At 34.9% G+C, this 23,908-nt stretch overlaps 2 protein-coding genes across 2 annotated transcripts in view; one reads left to right on the top strand and one right to left on the bottom strand.

Annotated features, from left to right (window-relative positions):
- Positions 1–19,188, top strand: part of LOC124454932 — a 40,621-nt gene extending 21,433 nt beyond the window's left edge. Inside the window, 15 exon segments of the mRNA XM_047005685.1 lie at positions 4,415–8,457; positions 8,460–9,326; positions 9,329–10,264; positions 10,575–11,776; positions 11,858–13,085; positions 13,315–13,593; positions 13,927–14,291; positions 14,465–14,758; positions 14,850–14,897; positions 14,900–14,984; positions 15,643–15,827; positions 16,051–16,275; positions 16,399–16,705; positions 18,242–18,352; positions 18,721–19,188. Coding sequence (XP_046861641.1) covers positions 4,415–8,457; positions 8,460–9,326; positions 9,329–10,264; positions 10,575–11,776; positions 11,858–13,085; positions 13,315–13,593; positions 13,927–14,291; positions 14,465–14,758; positions 14,850–14,897; positions 14,900–14,984; positions 15,643–15,827; positions 16,051–16,275; positions 16,399–16,705; positions 18,242–18,352; positions 18,721–18,917 — 10,372 coding nt within the window. The 3' untranslated portion in view covers positions 18,918–19,188.
- Positions 19,189–20,613: 1,425 nt separating this feature from the next.
- Positions 20,614–21,870, bottom strand: LOC124454452. Its single transcript, XM_047005260.1, has 2 exons — positions 21,482–21,870; positions 20,614–21,025 (listed from the first exon to the last, which is right to left on the bottom strand). The coding sequence occupies exons 1-2, from the start codon at positions 21,803–21,805 to the stop codon at positions 20,837–20,839; spliced, it is 513 nt and encodes a 170-aa protein (XP_046861216.1). The 5' UTR covers positions 21,806–21,870; the 3' UTR covers positions 20,614–20,836.
- Positions 21,871–23,908: the final 2,038 nt, after the last annotated feature.

The following is a 23,908-nucleotide window of genomic DNA, read 5'->3' as shown; positions in this document are numbered from 1 at the left end:
AAAAGCCTGTGCTGTCTGTAATTCTACCATACAATGAGATCCCAAAATAGAATGGTTGGTTTGAACATCGCCGGAAAGAATCCCATTGGCTTCACAATTGACCTTCCCACATGCATTACATTTATTAATATTATTACAATTTTTACTGACATGTCCTTTCTTCAAGCAAATAAAACATCTTCCGTACTTACGAATCAGCTGTTTTCTCTTATTTACATTAAGGACTTTCTTACATTCCTCCGGTCTGTGTTCTCCGAGACAGTAAACGCAGTTTCGTGCTGCTTTATCGTTTGTTGACCCCTCGTTGCGACCTTCGTGTTTTGCTTGAAGCGCTGACGCCGACCCGATTCGTCTATAATGTCTCGATCTTTCTCGTTGTTTCTCCCCGTCATTTCCCTTGCTCCTTTCTCCGATCGGCTTGTGAGCTTCTCGAAGCTCTAACTCTTTAAGAATCGCATTCAACGCATCTTTCATTGACCACTCAGCGAAATCGTCAATCGAAAGGCGTCCGGTAATTTCGCAATAACTTCTGGTACTACGATTGCTGAATACGCGGCTTCGTCCACTCCTAGGGCCTTTAACCCACGGTAGTTCGTCTCGCAGGTGTCGTATAACCGCCGTAGCTGGTCGACATCTCCTTCGTCCGTTATGGATTTAACATTCATCAGCTCTTGGATGTGTGCTTTCTGGATCACGTTCTTTTTGCCGTATCTAACTTTCAATAATTCTACTGCTTCGTAATAGCTCGCCGAAGTTAACGCAAATCCCGATATTGTCGATCTTGCGGGTTCGAGTAAAAGACTCCTCAAGTGCGCAAACTTGTCTACGTCCGCCAATCCATCATTGCTATTCACCGCACTGTCGAACGAATCCCAAAACTTTTGTCATTCCAGTAACCGTCCGCTAAATTTCTTTACTTCCAGCTTTGGGAGTTTTGCTCGAATAACTCTTTGTGTCTCACTACTCGAACTGCTATTCAATGTGTCGTTCAATGTCCTTGTTGCCGTTTCAACTAGGGGAATGTACTCCTTGATGATATCGTTTGAATCCAAAATTAGTCTCTCGAATTCCGCTCGTATCTTATCTGCATCTTCTATTTCTTTACAAAGTTATACATCAATTCCAATTTCCTTACTCGTTCACAGGCATCAACAAAAGACAATGCCGTCTTAATTTGACCCTTCTAAAATACTCAATAATCATAAGTTCCTTTTTCCGCTTTAACGATAAGTTCCTAGTCTCAAATAACAATCATAATTTATTTACATAATTTCCGACACTTTCGTCTCACCTTCATCTGTGTTAGGGAGCTTAAGAGAGATCTGTGTATTAATGTTCTTACAGTGCTGGCTTTATGTTTTTTGTCATGGTGTCAATGAAAATCAAGGTACTTGTCTGTATGTGTGGGCTTTCTGTACATTTTTTAACATGGTCGAGCCGGAAAAACATTTCCACGGCTATGCAGTTCTTCGATACATAAAAGGACTTACTGAAACACTAACACGCCCCTTGCAAAAATATGATATAAGAGTCACTAACAAACCCCTTAAGACATTACAACAAGAATTCCTATCACCCAAACACCGACCACCTATTGAATAGCAAACCTATGCCATCTATAAAATACCTTGCAAAGAATGTGATTGTAGTTATATCGGTGAAACAGGAAGATGTTTCCAGAGAAGAAAAAAGGAACACATGAGGAGTATCAAATTGGGAAACACTCGGGGGTCAAACATCGCTATCCATGCTTGGGACAATAATCATAAAATTGAAAACGCTTGTATTATTGACAGAGGAAACTACAGAACACAAAAAGATTTAGAATCATGGCACACTGGAATAACCAAAGCAGTTGATAAAAACTCAAAACCACTTCCAGCACAATATAAAATTCTTTTAAAAAAACAATAATTATGCCTATCACACAGAACATTTCAGCATATTACTTTATTTCCGCTTTTTTATGCATTTATATAGTGTTAAACACTGTTAATTTTAATGAGTCATTTCAACTCCAAAAGTGGAGTACAATAAAAAGGTGCAGAATGTCTCCTTTTTTGGACTTAAATTTTACTACAAAATTTTAACTCCATTTTTGGAGTAAGCGTAACTCCAAAAGTGGAGTTAAAATAACTCTTCTCTTCTTACGGAGTTGTTTTGTTATGTAGAAATTATAACTCCCTGTAGTTAGGACAGTTTGACAAAACACACGAAGAACAATTTTTTAATTAACAAATATAATAACGACAAGAAATGCAGTTTTAAAAAAAATAAAAAAGATATGCATAATAATTATATCTAAAACGTCAATATAGCTATATAAAATACCATCTTTCTGTAAATTTATGGCTGCTCGATGAATTACTTTAATTCTTAACAAATACATTCCCTTCCGAGGTGGGATATGCAATATTAAATATATAATAGCAGCTCACTAAAATTGCCAAACCTTGCACTGGCAAAATTGAGCTATTAAGTTTTGAAATAATTTCCCCTCTGCAGCAATGTATAAAGGGACAGACAGTTCATAGTCCCTCTGCTGACTAGCTTTGGAGTCAAAGACTTCATTATAACTTCATCAATTGATTCCCCCTCCTGTATGCCAAAACCAAAAAAAAATTATCAGAAAAAAACAACAAAAAATACAAGATAAGAATGCCTTACTCAATTAGAAACAGAGCAATCCGGTGGCTGACGTACAAAAATAAATCTTTCACTAAAATAGAGGGACTGCATGTTACGTCATAACCGCCATGTTGGTGGTCAAATACAAACGAATATTTCATTAATGTATTGTGGGCACCAGCCATCGTGGGCGAGCCCCGTTGTTTGATAATCCCCTGGAGTTTGGTTTCAATCCAAGAATACTTACTGAGCAAATGTGAAGTAAGCCTGAATGTTTTGTAGTATGTTCTTTTATCAAAAGTGAAAGAACTATTAAGCAGCCGAAAGCTTGTTCAATAAAAAATTTTATATCAGTGAACGTTTGACTGCATTATGTATAATCCTGATATCGCATCACGCATTTTTTCTAATATTGTTGTCGTTAATGACATACCCATCATCTTAATAAAGTAAATGGTTTGAACACGGGAGTATCGTTACATGTTTGTAAATGTAGATCGTCCAGGTTGGTATAGTCCTGAGAAGGACTGTTTTTGTTGTTGTTGACTGACGTTTTGACAATCTTAGTGGTAGTCATCTTCAGAGTCAAAACTCTAACCCATCATCTCTTATAATGACCAGCTAATTGAGTCCTTATATAAAAGTTAATTATAGAAAAAAGTATATATAACATCCAGTAGCTAGCTTTCCAAATATTCATTCATATAAAAAAGCCAACAAGGAATAAAATGATAACTTTGAACTTTAAAATAAAGAACAAATAGTAGAATTGTGGCAAAAAAAGGCCATTGGATCAAAGAAAGCAAAAAATTTAGTGACGAGATTAAATGACATAAAATTTTACTCGTGAACACTAGAAATAAATTAGCTATGATATACATTTTCTTTCTCTTGCATTTAATATAATCGAATGAGTAAAAAGTTTTATTCACCTAGTAATGAAACATTGCACATTTATCTACGTTCATACGCGAGGCAAACAAAAAGTACCGTCCTTGATAGTTGGAGGCTTCCTTGTAAAACCCATAAACTGGGAACCACAGTTTCATTCGCTGTTCTCAACTTTTGGATTCTATCTTGATTTTTTTTATAAATGCTTGCCAAGTACCAAATCTTTTTGGTTTTTAATAAGGGGTAATTATCTGCCGACGATATCACTCAAACGAAGATCTTTAGAAAACCGTCATTAATACATTTAAGAAAGCCACAATAAATTTAATATTATGCTATATTTTTCATGTACTCAGTTGAATAAAAACAGATTTAAGTTTTGTTGATGATTTATATCTATAACAGCAAGACTTTTTTGTGTTTATATAGATTGCAATATATTGTGTTGTCGTTGCAAATCATCTCTCTAATTAGAACACACATGCTACGTTTTTAACTGAAAATGTTACATGTTTGTTGATGTCTGACTGACAATGCACGTAACCGTCAAACTATAACGACGGAAGTTTGTATTTTTTTTACTAGTTTTTATCGTAAAAGGAATTTGATACATTTCAAGAAAATAAAAATGTCCTGGAAATGGTCAGCAGAGAGCCAAAACAGACAATTTTGTGTAGATATAGATGCTAATATTATTAACAAAAAACAAATGAAATAAAAACCCGTGACATAAAGTATTCGATATTAATCCATATGCCAAATAACTACAGTTTGTTTACTGGCAATCGAAACCTAGTCCGTTCAAACATTGTATTCACAAACGCACGATATTTCAGCAACAAATTCAATTGCGGAAATTGACTTTGCTTATTCAATTAATATATCTGAATTTCAGCGTTCAGAGAAGTGATGAGCATGAGCTTGGATCCTTTTCGGAGACTCGATCAGAAGTCAAATATGAACTCTTCGGGATGTTTTTACTATTGCAAAAAGGAATTATGCTTCTACTCGAACAAGCTTTCAAAATAATCGCAATTTTTCTTTCACGAAAACCACTTCATGTAATATCCTTTATTGTTCTGGTTGCCATAGCACTATCTACAGGATTTGTCAAGCTTGAGGTTGAAGAAAATGTAAAATATTTGTTTTTACCTGAAGACAGTCAAGCATCACAGGACATTAAGAAAGCAAGAAGCCTTGGGTTTGAACTAGAATTTCGAATGGAAGAAATACTCATTTTGCCACAGGGAAACAGATCTGTTCTCTCATATGAATGTTTGTCAGAGATGTTGTCTTTGTACAACATGGTAGCAAATATATCGGGATATGATCAACATTGTTATAGATCCAGCCAAAATACAGGATGTGTTTCGACAAATCTACTTGAAATCTTTGATTTTCAAGCGAAAAACTTGATTAACGTCTCTTCAAAAATACATGCAACGCTAAAGAATAACAGTTTTCTCATGGCAAATGGAAGAACATTAAACGAGAATTTCAACACTATTTTCGGAAAATCAGCTTCGCCTCTTACAATTAATTCTACGAATGGCTTACGAATGGTTTTTTTTATGAATGAATATTCAAGAAAAAGTAAACAACGGGAAGACATTCTTGAGTGGGAAAAAAAGTTTCTTGAGGTGTCTTCTTCATTTTCAAAGAACACAAAGTACTCCAAAATATATTTTGCAGCGGAAAGAAGCCTTGATGATTCGGTGGATGATAGTACTAGGTCTGATATTGCATTATTTACAATAACATTTGTTATTATGGGGTTTTTCAGCGGTATAGTGAACGGCAGAGGTGGTAATTTACAATTCGGACATCAACTCTTAGGTTTTGCTTCATTGTTATCCATATATTTAGGTATATCAGCTTCATTAGGATTTTTGATGTATATTGGGGTTCCATTTGTAAGTTTAGTTGGAGTTCTACCATTCTTGATTGTTAGCATTGGTATTGATGATGTATTCATTATATTACATGAGCTTGATGTAATGTCTCGTCAGGATATCCCAGCTTTATATATGCTTATAGGTACTATGGTTCGCAGTGGTCCAACCATCACCATAACAACGCTAACAGACTTAGTTGCTTTTGCCGTAAGCTGCCGTTCTCTTTTCCCAGCAATCCGCTTTTTCTGTACCTACGCTGCTCTGTCAATAGTCGCAGCATTTTTTATGATTTTGACAGTTTTCGCTACCTGTGTTTGGTTTGATATCAAAAGAATCAACTCTCAACGCATGGATATTCTACCTTGTATCATTGCATCACCTAGAATAATTCGTTGCTCAGAATCTAGGAAACATGATTTCACCTTCGTTCTGACAGGACTGGGAAAATTCATAACAAGTAGATTGGGAAAAATGACTGTTCTGATGGCGTCCGTGCTTCTTCTATCCGCTGGAATTTACGGAGCAATTAATATTGATCAAAGATTTAACAGACAACTTTTAACAACTAAAGATTCACAGTTTCGCAGATTCTTGGACGTCTACGAAGAAAGTTTTAATCTCAATATAGAGGTCAATCTAATTTTTCCTGGAAAAAATCAGACAAGTGGCGAAATTCAGGACATGTACATGCAGGCTGAAAATGTTGTTAAAAATAATAAACATTTTACTGCGAGATCTGTGTCTTGGTTGCGTGAATATTTGTCTTGGGCAAAAGAAAATAATTTGGACGTTAACCAAAGTAAGATATTCTATAAGAATTTGAGGCATTTTATTGGATTACCAGAGTACAGGCGATTCTTACAAGATGTTAAGTTCTCAGAAGATAAAAGCCATTTGACAGCATCAAGAATGTTGATATATTCCAAAAGTAGCCCAGACTCCATTTTCCAACGAGACATGATGACCAGTCTTAGAGATGACTTAACACTCAAGCGTGTGAACGCATTTGCTGCGTCGTTGCAATTTATATACTTTGAGCAGTATGCCCATGTTTTAAAAGAAACAATCACAAACTTAATTGTCGCAGCCATTTCAATTCTCTTAATATCATCAATATTTCTGAATCATTTCTCTGTCATTTTTTGTCTTTTTTTGGGATTTGTTGCTCTAATAATTGAACTTCTCGGAGTGATGTACTTTTGGAATGTATCATTAAATTCAATCTCCATGATTAATCTAGTCATGGCACTCGGCTTTTCTGTCGACTACAATACTCACATTGCTTATCACTTTCTTACATCTAAAGCGACGTCACCTGAATTACGTGCAATCGATGCCCTACACAATATTGGTGGAAGTGTTCTTCTGGGTGGCTTGAGCACCTTTCTGGGAATGTTGCCAACAGGCTTTGCTTCATCAACTGTATTTCAAATTTTTTTCAAGATGTTTGTTGGAATTGTAGGGCTTGGTTTGCTTCATGGCTTGGTAATATTACCCGTTTTCCTCACAATTATAGGAAAAGTCTGTGATTTTCGTGAAAAAAATCTCAATTCATTTTTACAGAAATGGAGACGTTTTCGGCACAAGCGCAATATTCAAAAAAATCGTCCTTCTACCTTAAAAAAAGACACTCAAGTAACACAAAGAAATATTCCAATTGCAGTTAGTGGAATAGGTTGTCGTTTTCCTGGAGGAGCAAATTCAAAAGATGCTTTTTGGAACATGCTTGTTGAAGGTCGTGCCGGTCATGGATCTTACCCTACAAATAGACCAACTTCTAAAAAATATATGGAAAATTTCAACCCAAGTAAAGATGTTCCAGGCAAAAATTATGTTGTCAGTGGAGCTTTTCTAGACCACGTCACTGGCTTTGATAATCAGTTTTTTGGAATATCTTCAATCGAAGCTCAGTCAATGGATCCCCAACAGCGCTTGCTACTACAAGTAGTCTATGAAGCAATTGAAGACGCTGGCATTCGCTTGGAAGATTTGCAACAATGCAAAACAGGTGTTTATGCCGGAAGTATGAATTTAGACCATAGTTCCTTTGTTTTAGGTGACTCAAATATTCGAAATATCGATCAGTTTGCTTCAACAGGATCTGCTTCCTCTATTATTGCCAACAGAATTTCGTTTTGTTTCAATTTAACTGGTCCAAGTTTAACTGTCGACACCGCCTGTTCATCTTCTTTGGTGGCTCTTGATTTGGCTTTTAATCATCTTCAAAGTGGTGAATGTGATGTAGCTATTGTTTGTGCACCTAATTTAATTTTCAACAGTATGCATTTTCACTTGGCAAGTTGCAAAACTCAACTGTTAGCTCAGGATGGTCGTTGTAAGTGTTTTGATGTTAAAGGAGATGGATATGGTAGGGGTGAAGGTGTAGCTGCTATAATTATAAAATCTACAGAGTCAGCTTTAGATGACCGTGACGAAATTTACGCTGAAATTCTTGCATGTGGAGTAAACAACGATGGTCAAACAGAAAGTACAATTACTTCACCGAGTGACATTGCTCAAGGCCATTTGTTTAAAAAAGTCCTTGAAGAGTCAGGTCTATCGAAAGATGACATACAATATGTTGAAGCTCATGGAACTGGTACAGCAGTAGGTGATGTTGTGGAGATGGCGTCATTGGCATCAGTTTATGGAAATAGCAGCAATCGAATACTTCGTGTAGGCTCAGTAAAGTCCAATATCAATCACACAGAATCTACAGCTGGCCTGGCTGGTTTGATAAAAACCTGTTTAATGATAAAAAATGCTCAGTTTGTGCCAACTATTAATGTTCATGAGGTAAAATCGCAACTTAGATTGCCAGAAAGAAAAATGATGGTGCAAGTTTGCAATGAAACATGGAAAACCGACAATGGTGCTCCAAGAGCTGCTGCAGTCTCTTCGTATGGCTTTGGTGGTACAAATGCTCATGCTATTCTAAAAGAAGTTACCAAGCTTCCAGCTGTTGTGATGCCCACTCGACAGATAAATCATCGTGTAATGACATTATCTGCTGCTTCAAAAAAGGATTTAACTGAAATGGCAAGGAAAATGTGTGGTTTACTCAAAACAATAGCTGACGACGACGAACTTTGAAAGATAACATTTGCTACTCTTTGAATGAAAGGTACTCACTTCATGCACATCGTTTAGCTCTTGCTTTTATCAACATCCATGATGCAGTAATGGTTTTAGACAAATTTTCTAAACAAGAGATTGGTTGGGAAAAATTATTGGCAGTTGGTCACATTACGAATAACCACAAAAAGTTTGTTTTCTTGTATGGTGGACAAGGATCTCAGTGGTATGGGATGGCAAAGGACATGATAAAACATGAACCCGTATTTAAAGAAAGCATTCAAAAAATTGATGTTCTATTAAAACAATACAATGCTACATGGTCCTTGATGCACGAACTCAACCAGCCTGAGGAATTGTCTCGTCTTCATGAAAATCCGATCGGACAAACAGCATTGTTTGCTGTTCATGTGGCAATAACTGAACTGTTTAAATCTTGGAATTTGGTACCATCAGCTGTTATTGGTCACAGCCTTGGTGAAATATCAGCAGCTTGGGCATGTGGTGCTTTGCATTTAAGGAAAGCATTGCAATTAGTTTTATTTCGATCACAGTTACATGAACAGTGTTCTACAACTGGTTGTATGGCTGCCATAGGCCTTTCATTTGAGGAAACAAGAAGAATGTTAAACGTGCTTAGATTAGAAAATAAAGTTGATATAGCAGTCGTAAACAACCCTGGAAGCGTTGTACTTTCTGGTGGAAAAGATTCGATGGAAGAGGTAGAAACTCATGTTTCAAGCACCATGGATAATGTATTCTTTAAAAAGTTACAGACGTCACGGGCTTATCACAGTCAAGAAATGGAGGAAATTAAAGAAGCATTTTTCTTAAAACTTTTGATTTTAACGTTCGCCAAACGGAAAGCACCATACCGTTTTTCTCCACTGTGACAGGGACTCAATTGTCTGGTCAGCAACTTTCACTTGAGCATTGGTGGAAAAATATCCGTCAAACAGTCTTACTTGAGCCCGCACTAAGAGCAATGTTTTCCGATGGATATCACTTCTTTGTGGAATTGAATGCAGCTCCACAGCTTTCTTATCACGTTCGACAAACATGGTCAAATTATCAAAAATCTCAGTCTCACAGAACAAACAACTTTGCAGTGATTCAAACAATTCCAAAACGTTCAGTAAAAGAACAGCACTTATATTTTCTTCAGAATAGTGCTTGTCAGCTTTTTGTAAACGGCGTTTCTCTTTCGTGGCATAACGTACAAGGCTCTGGAACAAAAACGTTTTTCCGGCGACCAACATATCCATGGCAAGAGACTGAAATTTGGTTCCGTGAAGAGCCTCACTCTGAGTGTGTTAACTTCCTTGCAAAAAAAACACAAGAAGAGTATGAATTAAATGCATCCAAGATAACATTTCATCCTCTTCTTGGCAAAACAGTCACAACTTTGGCTTTCACTGGTTTGCAAGCATGGGAATCTGATATCACCCTACATGACGTAGCTTACATTGCCGACCACAAGTTTGTAGACCAAGATATTCCTGTCATACCGGGAGCAGTATTTGTTGAGATGATCCTTGCTATGTCAATTCATGTTTCGCCAGGTTTAGCACCATATATTGAGAGTTTGAGCTTTGATAATCTGCTCTCGTTATCCAGCAAAGATTCCCTTCTATTTCGCACTCGTCTTTTGCCTTGTAAATATGAAAGAGGAAGCCGCCAATTTCAAATCACAAATGTTTACGAGAAAGACAATGAGGTTTTGCTTTCAGTTGGATCATTAACAACAAATGAAAACTACGATTTCAAAGAAAAAGGTAGTATATACTTTCTTTCATGGTAACCTTTACTTCAGAAACGTTTTTTTAGTCTTAACATGAATGATAATAACATTTGAGCCTCATTTTTGATACTGGTGCAGCTGCAGCTCATATTTTCTACTACTAGTTTCAACTAATGTTTTTAGAGACTCAATCAATCTAACTAAACTTAGCTAAAAAGTGTTTTTAGCTAATTATGATAAGTGCAGTTCCCACACATATTAAAAAGACACACTTTTCATACTTTTCTTTTCCTCAATTTTGGATTTCTTTATTCCCATGTTTTCAATAATTTTATTATTGCAAGTTGCAGAAAACCGTCAAGGGGGCAATGATCGTGGAGTTGAAGATTTCAAAATTGGAATGATGAGATGGAGTAGAAAAGTTTTTGAAGATGAACGTCTAAAGAAAGGTTTCAACTTTGGAACGCAGTTTGACTTGATTAATGATGCATGGCTTAGTGAAACGAAAGCCCTTGCTCTCATTTGTCCTACCAAAGAAATTATTGAAGAAGCCTCTGCTTATGTTATTCATCCCGCCATAATTGATGCTTGTTTACAAACAACGCTTCTCTTCAATACAATGGAAGGAAAAATTGTTCCAAAGAAAATCACACATTTGACCATGCTTCGTAGACCTCGTCATTTTGAAAATCTGTTTGCTTATACAACAAATAATAAATCAGGTTTCAAGATTTTGTTGATGGACGGTAATGCAAGACCAATTTTAATAATCGAAAAACTTGTTTTTGCCAAGATTCCATCAAATGTAAGTGAAGCGAATTTTCAAAATTTGTTCCTGAGTTCACAATGGGAAAAGATGAGCTCTGAATTACCTGAGTGTATGCATCATAACGTTTGGCTCATCATCAAAGATCAATCTACCTTTGGTGAGCAATTTATCCGAAACATCCCAGAAGGCGACAATGTGAAAATTGTTGAAAAATTAGATTCCCTTTCTGAAATACTTGATGAAATCCTTGTAACGCTCAGTGCAGACCAAAGGCTGCTTGTGCTCAATTTTTTGCCTACAGAAACGAGAAACTTTAATGCAATACCGTCCAACTTTAAAGAAATTCACCCTCTTTCCTTTGAGAGTTCCCTAACTGTTTCTCAGGAAATTTGTAAGAGACAGGCTTACGTTAAAAGCATTCGAATTATTTTTGTTACTTCAGGTGTGATAACAGTTGTAGGCAATAATGACGCAAATGACTTTTCATCATTTCCATGGGCATCGTCTGTGTTTGGTTTTAGAAGAAGTTTATCTGAAGAGTTTCCGCAACTGACTTCAGCTGTCATAGATTTATCATGCAATCCAAGACAGAAAGATCTTCAGTTGATGGTAAAAGATGTGACAAGTGAAACAATAGAAGAGGAAATAGCATATAGAAATGGAGAGCGTTATGTCAACCGTGTGAAAAAGTTAAACGACTGGGACAAAGGAGTTTCGAAAAAGAAACTGTCACATCTAAAAAAATGGAAAGATGCAACCTTTCAAAATTGCATTGTGGTCTGAAAACCTTTTCTTACAAAAAACGACACAACAAGATGTAGATAAGGAAACACCGACCATTGAAGTTTACTATGCCAATCCTGCTCTTCAAAAGCCTTGGAAAAAAGCAAAATATCTGATTATCTGAGTTTTTCTGGAAAATTAAATTCCAAGAAAATGGATTCCCGTATTGTAACTGGTTTTTGCAAAGTTGGTGACCTTGAAACTTTCATGGACGTCGAACAATGCTATTTCGTAAATATCAACCCACATTTCAACATTCAACAAGCAACTTTATTCAGTTTTCCCCTGGCTTTGGCATACCATCTTCTTAAAAACGTTTTAGCATTTTCAAAAGAAGAGACTGTTTTGATATATCATCAAAATCAAAATATTTCTTACATCATTGCATGTGTGGCGATGTCCATCGGTGTTCGGCCCGTATGTTATGTAAACGAAGTGAAAAACACAAAGCTCATGAAAAGCGATAAAGACTTAACAGTTATTACTGACAATGAAATTGTAAGAGACGAGTTGGGAACAACTTTTTTCGACGCTATATGCATTCTTAGCAACTTAAATAGTTTTGTTACTTGCAAAGTTGTAAAACACCTAAAACCTGGAGGTAGCGTGGTTCTTGTGAATGAAAATGAAGAGGAAAAGATGAACTTGGCTATTCATGGCAGTGACATCAAAGTTATCATGAGCAGTCTAAAATGTTCCATCACAAATTCTCAGTTCTTTTCACAAACTCTTGATAGTTGTTTTGCAGCTTTAGAAACTTCACGACGTTTGCAATATGTGCTAAATATACCATACTGCGATGAAAGCATCTTTGACATAATGGGTGAATCCAGTAATAAAGTTTTCAATTCTTCTGAAAAAAATCAAGATGGCCTCTACACAATATCAATGCAACCTGAGAATCTTCCAGAAAGTTTTAATTTTTACAGTCTTCCAATGGATGAAAACGGCTTTAAACACGATCGTGCTTATCTTGTCGTTGGAGGTGTTCGTGGATTTGGATTTGAAATTGCCAAATGGATGATTTTAAATGGCGCAAAAACAGTCATCTGCACCGCTCGCTCTCCTCCTAATCAAGAAAAACTTGCTGAACTTCATCGTTTACAAACAGAGACCTCCTCGATTATTGTGCATCGACAAGTAGATGTCACATCGATAGAACAGATGAAACGTCTGGCAAAAGAAATGGAAAGTATGCCTCCCTTAGCTGGAATTGTCTTCTCTGCGATGGTTCTAGCTGATCAATTACTTGGTGAGGCTGACCTAGAAACATGCAAAAGGGTTGTGGAAACGAAAGTGAAAGGTAAGTTTTTCTTTGCTAAAAAAGTATTTTTAGTGACAAAAATTTAGATTCAAAGCATGTACATTTCTGCAGAGAAACTCGTTTTTTGTATAATTATACAAGCACGTTATTCATCGCTTTATTTTTTGTCATTTTTCGACAATTACTCATCATTCTTTGGCATTCACTCTCACAAAGTTTCAGTCCTTGTGAAAAAAGCTACAAAAATATAATTTATGTTTTCCATCAGGCGGTATGGTTCTTCATGAGCTTAGTCTTTCAATGGATCTTGACTTCTTCATCACATTTTCATCAGTCTCAGGAGTTCTTGGAAATTCTGGTCAGATAGCATATGCTGCTGCAAACACGTTTTTAGATGAACTTTGTGAATACCGCTTGCACAAATTGGGTCTGCCAGGTTTGTCGATTGCGTGGGGACCAATAACTGGGGCTGGCGTTCTCCAAAGAAATGCAGAAATTGTGCCGATACTTGAGTCGAGCGGGTTTTCTCCTTTGCATTATACTACAGGTAAATTATTTGGCAAAAGTACAGAACATACTTGAAAAAATATTACGGCAATTCGTTCAAAATAGTTGTTCAACCCTAAACATTAGCCAACAAGTACACTAGAGGCATCTAGTACAAGGTGTAAAGAATGTATGAAAAATGCATATCAATATGCTGTTGGAACTTGGAAGTTTGGTCAAGCAAATTTCCAGGCAGGGGCGTAACTTGACCTGGTGTGCATATTCATATATATTCAGCATATATTCAGTTGTACCTGACTGATTTCTCGTTGATTGGCCATTTTGCTTGAAATGACGCTTGCCATATAATCAATTGATTTCAAACATTTTTTAGCCATCGACTGTTTAGAACGTCTTCTCTTGGGGGATGGAACAATTGCTTCTGTTTGTATATGTCCAATAAATTGGGAAATTTATCTAAAAAATCATCCATCTTCGCGGCTACAAATTATCAGAGAATTAGAAAATGTTACCTCCGGAAAGCATGAAATGTGGTCACTTGAAGACCTCGCTCTACAACCATTGGAATTAAGAATAAAAGAAGTTACAAATGAAGTTCAAACTTTGTTGGCAACGTGGTCTGGAATTGATGAAACTGACTATGATATGAATATTAGCCTTCACAAATATGGCATCGACTCAATGGCTGCTACAACAATAAAAAATAAACTTCAAATTAAACTTGGGGTTATCTTTGAGGTTTGTTCATATGACCTAAATTTTCAAATTTATTCATTTTAGAATGAAAATTAGTAATAAAATCTATTTATAAAAGTCCGATATTTACAAAAGATGCGTTGCGATTGTCCAAATGCTTGTTTTCACGAGGCAATTAGTTTTACCTTATTTTTGATGTGTTTTGTCTTTATTAGTCCCATTATTTCATTCAACCTAAAACAAGTGGTGTAACAATTATCAATGATATTATGGCGCAAATCGATGAGTTGATTGCAAAGAAAAGACAGACAGCAAACAGTGATGACGTAGACGGAACAGTGAACATTAACGGAACTAGTGATGAAAACATTGAAGGCTCACTTATTGAGAAAGAGAAAGTGATCTCATTATATTCTTCAGATGAAGCTAAAATAAACGTATTTATCATCCATGGTAGCCATAAGTCTGCTTTGTCATTGGCTTCGTTTGCTTTGGGCTTTCAAGATCAGGTAAAATTTTCAAGACAGGCACAATAAGACACAGCCAAAGTATGCAATGAAGACTTTTTCCTTGCTATCATTTGTTTCTTGTTACTTTAAGACAAATGTTGCACTATATGGCATTGGAATAGACGAAAACTTTTTGAGACATCAGATTATGGCACAGTAAACACTTTGGCGAAACTATATATTACATTAATTAAAAGTATTCAACGTCTAGGACCATACTACTTGGGTAAGTTTGACATTTTATATTTAATTGTTTTGTCTTTATCCCACTTAGTGGTAGGTTTGTCAAATGACATACAGCTAAATAACCTTTGGGAAACTTCTTACCCTGAATTACTATCGTATTTACTTTGTGTTTCCGCCTTTACTTGTTGTAGCCCATCAAAGTAGCGTAGTCAGCCCGTTTATTTTATTGTGCAATGAAATCCTTTGCAGGTTTTGTTTTTGTAAAAATAAATAATTTTCAAGCAAATAAAGGAATGTTTTTTACAGTGTCCGTCCACTTTATTAGTACAACATAATTTCAATCTGCTGCCCCACAAAACTAATTCGCACACTTTGTTAAAAGGGATTGCTCAGAAAGTCATTTTTGGTTCTAATGGAGAGATTGAAAAAATCAGAAAAACTCTCTTCGCGCATTGAAATATTAGTTGCAGGAAAAATTTTAAAAGAAAAATTAGTCATGCTGAGCATGACAGCAGCCGAACCTCGATTTAGTTCCACTGGTTATTTATTTTACGGCCAAATTAGAGTAAATTGATTGTTATTGTGAAAAGATAACTAACTTTATATCTTTGATTTCAGGGAAAAATTTACAAAACTAATCCTTTGTTAAATATTACTGCTAAATAGTTATGAGAATGTTTTTGCTCTTTTAATTTAAGCGGGATACTCGTTTGGTGGAACTGTTGCTTACGAAATGGCAAGTCAGTTGAAGAGAAACAAGGAGACCGTTGTAATGCTTTTGATGGTTGATACATACGCCTGGTTTCCTAATTCTCTATTGTATGCAAGAGATTTCTATTATAATCAAGCTGAAGTCAACTTAGAAAATGCAATGGACATTGTGGTGAATATATTTTAAACATTAAAATATCATATAAATTACATATATATGAGCTGTCCCTCCTTACAACATAAAATACACAGCATGCATTTTTGCTTGCTGATAAAAGGGCTAATTTTATTTAAAAAACCAAACTTTATAAATGAAGGCAAATCAATTACAAAAGCTCATGTCCATTTGTGATATTTTTCTTTGGATATTTATACCTGGTTCTATATTGATTTAGGTTCGACGACTGATAGAGGTTTCTGCTTATACGTCACTGGGTGTAACAAAAAGTCAAGTTCATGATCTTTACGAGAGCTCCGAAGATTACAGAGCTGTCATTGATGCATTAGAAGATATTGCTAATAAACGAAACATAGAGTTCTTTCTCAGAAGAAATGTCGACACTATTGTTTTTGAGTTGAAGTCAGCTAAAGAAGCTCATCTCAGTTGGCAACCTGCAAAGGTTTGTTTGGAGTTCAACAATTTTAATGAATGGTTTTCAAATGTTTTGAGGTTGCAAAACCCTTCAACGCAACATGCTAACGGCACACCAAATAAACGTGATCACAATTTTATTTTTTGAAAGGCATGTTTTGACGAGAAGATAACCTTCATTAGTTGTGATCAGACGAGTTCAAGCATTCCCTCAGATATTGAGATTTGGAAGGATTTGGTAAAAGAAATGGATATTCTTTACGTTCCTGGAACGCATCATGAATTAATAGATGAAAGTCGTGGACAAATCTGCGGCACAATAATGATGACAACAGCTGTAATGCAGTATCAGTCCTCATTTAAAATTTTAAGTTTTCATCCAGCACGATTTAAGCATCAGGAACGATTAATAGAATCATTGAAGAGGGGGTTTACAGTCTGCAAGCTTGGTACATCAGGTATGTAGAGGGCTGGTAAAAAACTTTATTTCCAGTGAAAATTTTACTCTCAGTTTGAAGATTGTTTGATAATTTCTTTATAAACTCAAAATACAGTTTTTCAAGTTCTCGTGAAAGATTTCTAGGTTTCAATGTACGTGATAAATATTTCTCGTGAAAGATTTCTAGGTTTCAATGTACGTGATAAATACTTCTCGTGAAAGATTTCTAGGTTTCAATGTACGTGATAAATAGTTCTCGTGAAAGATTTCTAGGTTTCAATGTACGTGATAAATAGTTCTCGTGAAAGATTTCTAGGTTTCAATGTACGTGATAAATAGTTCTCGTGAAAGATTTGTAGGTTTCAATGTACGTGATAAATATTTCTCGTGAAAGATTTCTAGGTTTCAATGTACGTGATAAATAGTTCTCGTCTCGTGATAAATAGTTCTCGTGAAAGATTTCTAGGTTTCAATGTACGTGATAAATATTTCTCGTGAAAGATTTCTAGGTTTCAATGTACGTGATAAATAGTTCTCGTGAAAGATTTCTAGGTTTCAATGTACGTGATAAATAGTTCTCGTGAAAGATTTCTAGGTTTCAATGTACGTGATAAATATTTATGACATATATTGTTTTGAAAAGAATTTCTAGGTTTCAATGTACGTGATAAATATTTATGACATATATTGTTTTGAAAAGTCTTCATACAAAACTTTGCCACGTATAAATAAAAAGTAATATTTCTAGGTTTCAATGTACGTGATAAATATTTATGACATATATTGTTTTGAAAAGTTTTCATACAAAAACTTTGCCACGTATAAATAAAAAGTAATACAGGAGATTATATGTAGCAAATATTTTTCGTAAGTTATGGGTAATTTTAAAATTGTGCCTGCCATTAATTTCAACTTTTCGCAACAAAATTTAACAATTGTTAAACTTAAGACAACAAGATTTGAGCATATTGTCTTAGCATTTCAAAATGTCGACAAGCGAGGGTATGTTGTTGTTTTTTTTTTCAGTATATTTTCTCTTTAAGATGTCTAAGATTAATTTGTGTACAAACCTTAACCTACATAATTAATTTAGACAACTTGTATATGGATTTGGTTGTCAGGGTTTCATTAACCAAGCCAACATGCACATTAATATAATGTACACGTATGTGTTGCGTATTGTGATGTGATCATGTGTGAAATATATTCAATGTAATCAGAATATTTCAACTCAATTTGATTGAAAAACATTCTTTTGCATTTAACTTCAGACATGCAGGCTGTAGAAAAACATAAAAAGAGTCTGTCATGCTTTACATTAAATTTATATGTTGTAAACACATTTGATTTTGTTATCATCTGAAAGAATTAAACATTTGCCTCTATGTTTAATTTTTCCTTATAAGAAAATGTAGTTGATAGACAAATGTAGTTGAACTGGCAAACTAACTCTTCAAAAATATAATATCGCGTAACAGTGCTTTTATTGCACTGTTACTCAACGGATTGTCTTACTTGAACATGGTTGAATAATTTTTTTGTCTTTGATGTTCAGGTTTATCAAAGCCAGTGAAAGGAATTTTGCAGCTAAACTCTGAAGAAACAACATTAAACTTTGATCATGTCTTTTTAAGACGACATCAAACGACCAAAATTTTGCTAAAAGGTAATGAACTTCAATATCATTATGCTACATTTGCACATTGGTCATCTTCAATCTGCATCAAAAACTGGACTAGTTTTAAAGTTATTTAACTTTAGTTTGCAAATTTTGTCGTGCAATGTAAATTTCAAAACATTATCATTATTCATTGCTTTAAAAATCTGTTGTTTTTAACATGAGTGAACATAGAAAAATTTACATAGCACGACCAAATATGCGGGATAGCTACGCCATTGATTACACTACCAATCAGTCATTCCTTTGCAACACTGCGCTGTTGCTGTGAGCCTGTGATTAAGTAACATTATCATTTCTTTCTAGCTGCCCGTTTGTATGAGTTATGATTGCTAACGGATTTTTTGTTCTTGTAGAGCTATCAAACATACTTCCAGGCAAACACGTTCGAATTATCAACAAACATCATGGTAACAAAGACTACATAGACTTTTTGGTATGTCTGCTTGGTAGAAAAGGGCAAATGTATGTCTTCCAGTGCAAGGATTTCCAACAGATGAAGAAATTTTTCGACGTATTTCAAGCCATATTTGGGGTGAAATTTTTGCGTTAATCAAATGCATTTTTCAGCAGCACTAAGCACTTTACTCTATTATATCTATCAATTCATGCATTTTACTGAAGAAAAACTAACGAAGCATATCTTTTAATTTATACACGTATTAACACACACGCATATTGACATAAATATTTACACACTTACATATGTATGTATTAATAAACATTATATATTTATATTTATATATAGCATGTATTAATTGATATATATTAATATTTTTCTACATAATACTACATAAATTGTTAATAAACAGTATTGTCACAAAGAGAGATGTCATGATTTTGTGATTTTGAAATAATATGGGTTTATATTTTTATAAAAAGATATTTTCAGGCGTAATGCCACGTTTTGAATACTTTATACACTGCCACATGATCTACAAAACCTTTGACATATTACTTTGCAAGATCCAGTAGCGTTATTTTATCAACGTTTTTGTCCCATGATTGGCTGAAGCCAAAATACATCTAAAATATGTCAAACTCCCCCCTGAAATATTACGTGTTTTTTCGGGGGCCGATGTGTGTTTTGCTTCTTGGCGTTAGAAAAACGTGAAAAAATGATTTGGCGTCGGTTTTTTCTCACATTTTGTGTTTTAAAATTGCATCTGACAGACTTAATTCATACAATAGCAAGATATTTTCGAGGAGAAACATATTCAGCAAGAATTGAGGACGATCAATCGACAAACTAATACAAGTCTACAAGAGGGAACTGAATGTTAAAAAACATGAATAGCTACGATATAAAACATATTTGAATATTCATAACATTTTATACAACTTTATTGCGTATGATTCATGGCTCTTTACGTTTAAATAATGCTCCAGTGATGTATTTTGTTTGATGACAAACAATTTTTTCCTTGTTTATTTCATTATTGTTTTTGTATCATCTACCAAGCTTATCGGCCCGCCGTGATATCATTGTTTTCATTTTCTTTTTCTCCCAGTATTTGCTTTACACAGGCAAAATAAGAATGACGTGTTTCTTATTTGAAAAATGTTCTGGATTTATATGCATTAATATCAATAAAATAGCTTTTCAACGACTCTTACGAAGAGCGTTCACTTTTCTTTATGACATTGAGCTGTGTGTTTATGTGTATTTTCGTGGCATGAAAAATCCTTCTAAAAAACACATTTTTCTCTTCGGCAAATTAGTCGTATTTTTAACGTAACCTTATAGGCTTGTGTATTTAACAAGTGTAAGGCATAACTTAGATTTTTCATAGCCTTACATTTTTCCCTCGAAATAAAAAAACATTTTTGAGAAATCCTTATGGAAACTTTTACTACTGAGTGTCGCTGACGTCATTTAAGAGAGGTTTGTTTGTTTTTCTTTTAACAATATTTACGTTAATTTTTAAATGCATTTTTCTCAATCGCAGAAAGTTAAATCGTTTCGAAACTTTCCAAACAGATGTATTTTACATTGTTTTGACTATTTCCTGAGTTTTGACATCTTGAATTTACCGAGACCTTTCAATAACACATAAAAAGCAGTAAAAAACGCGCGGTTTTTCAGAACGTCAATGCGTATTGTCATATTTTTTCCAAATTTTTTTGAAACTTCTGCCTTGTTAACTATGGAAATATCAAATTTGATTATCATACTTCTGATAGAAATTGCTTTTAGGTGATATAATTGGGGTTTTCGTGCCAAAATTATCTAGTCAAAACAGAAACAATTTTAGTAAAAATCTTTTATAAAGGACTGGGTCTACCTACAAAAAATAGCTTAAGCCCTGATTTACCATTCCAGATATATTTACTTCAATGGGTATAACGCTGTGATACACAAAATACGAGCTTTATATTGTTAACTATAACGTTTCATTGTTGCCTGAGTCACCATTTTATTTTCATGCTACATAACTTGAAATCAATCAAAAACTTATTGTTTGTAATGGCTTAAAATCGTAGAGCTTTCAGATCTTGTTCTCCAGGTAGATTGTGTACTTTGGTACTCAGAGCACTCTTAATGAACTTGTAACCAAGTATAACGATAGTATCATTTGCCCTGATTACATTCTTATCTTCATTGATAACGACTTTGTAATGTAACTCCATTCCGACGACCTGATCTCCACACTTCTGTATCTTATAATTTAGAGCATTTGAAATTAGATAGACACTGGAAATGAAATGAATGTATTATAATATTTTCCATTAAGCGTTCTCGGCAAATGCGCAGAAAAAGTACAAATATAGCTGTTTATTCAGAGAAAAAACTATTGGCAACAACACTTTTGGACCGAAGCGATGAATTTACATAAATAAAGCGATATAACCACCATAAAAAAATTTCGAAAACATGAAGATATTTGTATCGTTTGCATTAGAGGTGTGTTTCATCGCAACACTTTTCTTAGAAGTAAAAGTATGAGAAACATGTCGTATGGTGGCTAATGGCGGAAGTATTTTACTTTAAAATCGCTTGGTATGTAAAATACGACAGTAGAGACTTTTATTTTTTTCTCAGTTACCAAGTCAGATTATTTTTGCTTGCACATAAATTTACTTTGAGAATACCTTTCTTCCTTATGCTTTATTTACCTTCTTAACTTGATTCCAGCGACACAATTCAGTCATCTCTTCACTACTTTTAAATGCAGATATCATCTTCTGAGCAGCATTTGTAAGAAACTCCAAAGCTTGCTCATCTTTGAAGATTGTTTCAAGGTGATTGGTTATTTCACTGATGTCTTTTAAGTTGCTGTATCGTATAACCATCGAGTCTTCCTGTGAATAAATCTGCTCTATGACGTTCTGTGTTATCAGAGGCCGCTGTTCTCTCACTTCCTTCTTCGTTTGTTTTAGTTGTTCATAGACATGCGTATCAAACGACTGCAATTGTGGTTGTGAAGAAGAGGTACCCATTTTCACCGTTTCAATCAATGTTAAATGTGCAATGCGTGACAGTTATAAAGGCATAACATGCAATATAATGCTTTCAAAGGCTTCTTTGTTTGCGCAAAGGATCATGGTCTATCGGCTTTATTTTGGGTTTGTCACCACTTTTATTTGCACTTTGACATGGTTGGATCAGAGCGCAAAGAGGAAAGTGTTCAAAAGGCTGGAGAAAACGTTCAAGACGATGGTGAGATGAATAAAGGAAAAGGACGCAATCGTTTATTTTAACAGCAACATACTTTTTATTTCCGGAATAAAGGATTTCATTTGAAAACATTCTTGGAAATGTCATTTCAAGAATTTGTTTGTTTCCAAGAAAAGACGTCGTATAATTGCTTGGAAACATTCGAGGAAATATAATCAAACTATAAAAATCACAAGAGAAGCCAGAATTCCTTTTGGGTTGATTTCTTGCGATTTATGTATCTTGGCGTTTTAAATGTACTATGTATGTAAACATTTATTGCCACAAAACAGTAGGATTTTTACGATGGCAATTTGATTAATATCTTGAGATATTTTTGAATATTGTCAGTAAAACAGAGGCACGAGATTACAAGCGTAAGCGAAACGATTTTCGGCGATTAAGCGAAATTGCTTTCATCGAAAATTACATTGTTTGTGCTACATCATTTCAAGACACGACGATCAATACGGATGATCGTCATGTCCTTTTACTTTTCTTGCAGTATATAACATAATGGTTACGCGTGTGGCACCTACGTAGTGAAAAGGTAATTTCTGAATTTCGTAAAGAGCAAACCCTTAACCTCACAAAAAGATGTTTTTCCTTGCGTCGATATGGCTGTTCAATGCTATAGAACGAATAAGCACAACTTGACTCGCTGACAAATTACAACACATTTTAACCCACCGCTAGCCAATGTTTAGCACAACAAAATAAATCTAAAATTGTTTAAAATCATTCATTCCACAGTTTCAATAGAATTACTCAGTATGAAATTTGTCAGCTTTCTCGTAGTACAAGCGTATTTGTGTCCTATCGTTGTGTTACGAGCACAAATTGCCTTCGATGTTTGTTGACCGCGAACTATGACCATAATTCCTGGAACGTTGTCTGCATGAGCACGTGCAGTTATTCCATGGAAAACGATACAACTCACTTTCGCAAAAATTAGAAACAATATACATCATCTTCTAACCAAATGACATGACTGGATAAAATTAACAAATGGACGTGTTAAACATGTGTCAAGGCATGGCTTTAGTTATATGCTACCACCCCTCTCTTCTATGGATGAGCCGACAAGAATAACCTTATATTCAGTATTGCATTCAGCAGACGATTTAATTCACAGTGTTATCTTGTAGATGGGCGTGTAGTTGGAAAAAATTTTTGCCGATTATTTGTCGATTAGCAAGAAGTAATCAACCGATGACCGAATATTTAAAAAAATGGCCAATTAATCGTCCTTTCCGATTAGATATCGATTATTATATGGCAAGCGTCATTTCCGGCAAAATAGCGCGCTTTGATTGGCTCAGAAACATTTTTAGCCGTCCATTATTTTCCCGTAATCGACCCCAAGGTCCAAAACGCGTAATTTTACTGTCAAATGTAAACAAACTTTGTAATGCAAACAGCAAAACGCAAAATAAAGAAACGAAAAACCATTTACGAATGTGAGTCGAAGGAAAAACACTTGGAATACAGTTTGACTATCCAGACGATACAATTTGAAACGATTTATTTTTTATGGACGAAAACTAGAAAAGTGAAATCCAACCGGTAAAAAACAGCAAGGACGAGAAAGAAAGCTTCGTCTCAGGTCAAATAATGCCATATAATAATCCTTTTAAGTTTTAATAACCTCACTTTCTCCGTATTTACTGAGAATTATCGAACCTTTGCCTTTTTGTACAAACCTCGCCCTACGGGCTCGGTCTGTACAAAAAGACCTCGGTCCGTTATTTCTTCGTAAAGACCTCGAGCTCGGTTATTAAGGGCTTATTAATCAGCTCACTTAATCTTTTCCATACAAGCCTGGACATGCAACATTTATTACATGCATTATTCGACTAATAATAAACACTAAAACAGCAAACTAA

This window comes from Xenia sp. Carnegie-2017, unplaced genomic scaffold, assembly GCF_021976095.1.
Source record: "Xenia sp. Carnegie-2017 unplaced genomic scaffold, XeniaSp_v1 HiC_scaffold_3, whole genome shotgun sequence".
Taxonomy (NCBI): Eukaryota; Metazoa; Cnidaria; class Anthozoa; order Malacalcyonacea; family Xeniidae; genus Xenia; species Xenia sp. Carnegie-2017.
The sequence above is the reverse complement of the archived record's forward strand: the minus strand, read 5'-3'. Positions and strand labels throughout refer to the sequence as shown.

Bases quoted from the DNA above. Each gene is read 5' to 3' on its own strand.
- LOC124454452 (XM_047005260.1), bottom strand. From the start codon at position 21,805: ATGGGTACCTCTTCTTCACAACCACAATTGCAGTCGTTTGATACGCAT. The intron at 21,026-21,481 runs GTAAATAAAGCA...CTAAATTATAAG, and splicing joins GCTGGAATCAAGTTAAGAAG to ATACAGAAGTGTGGAGATCA.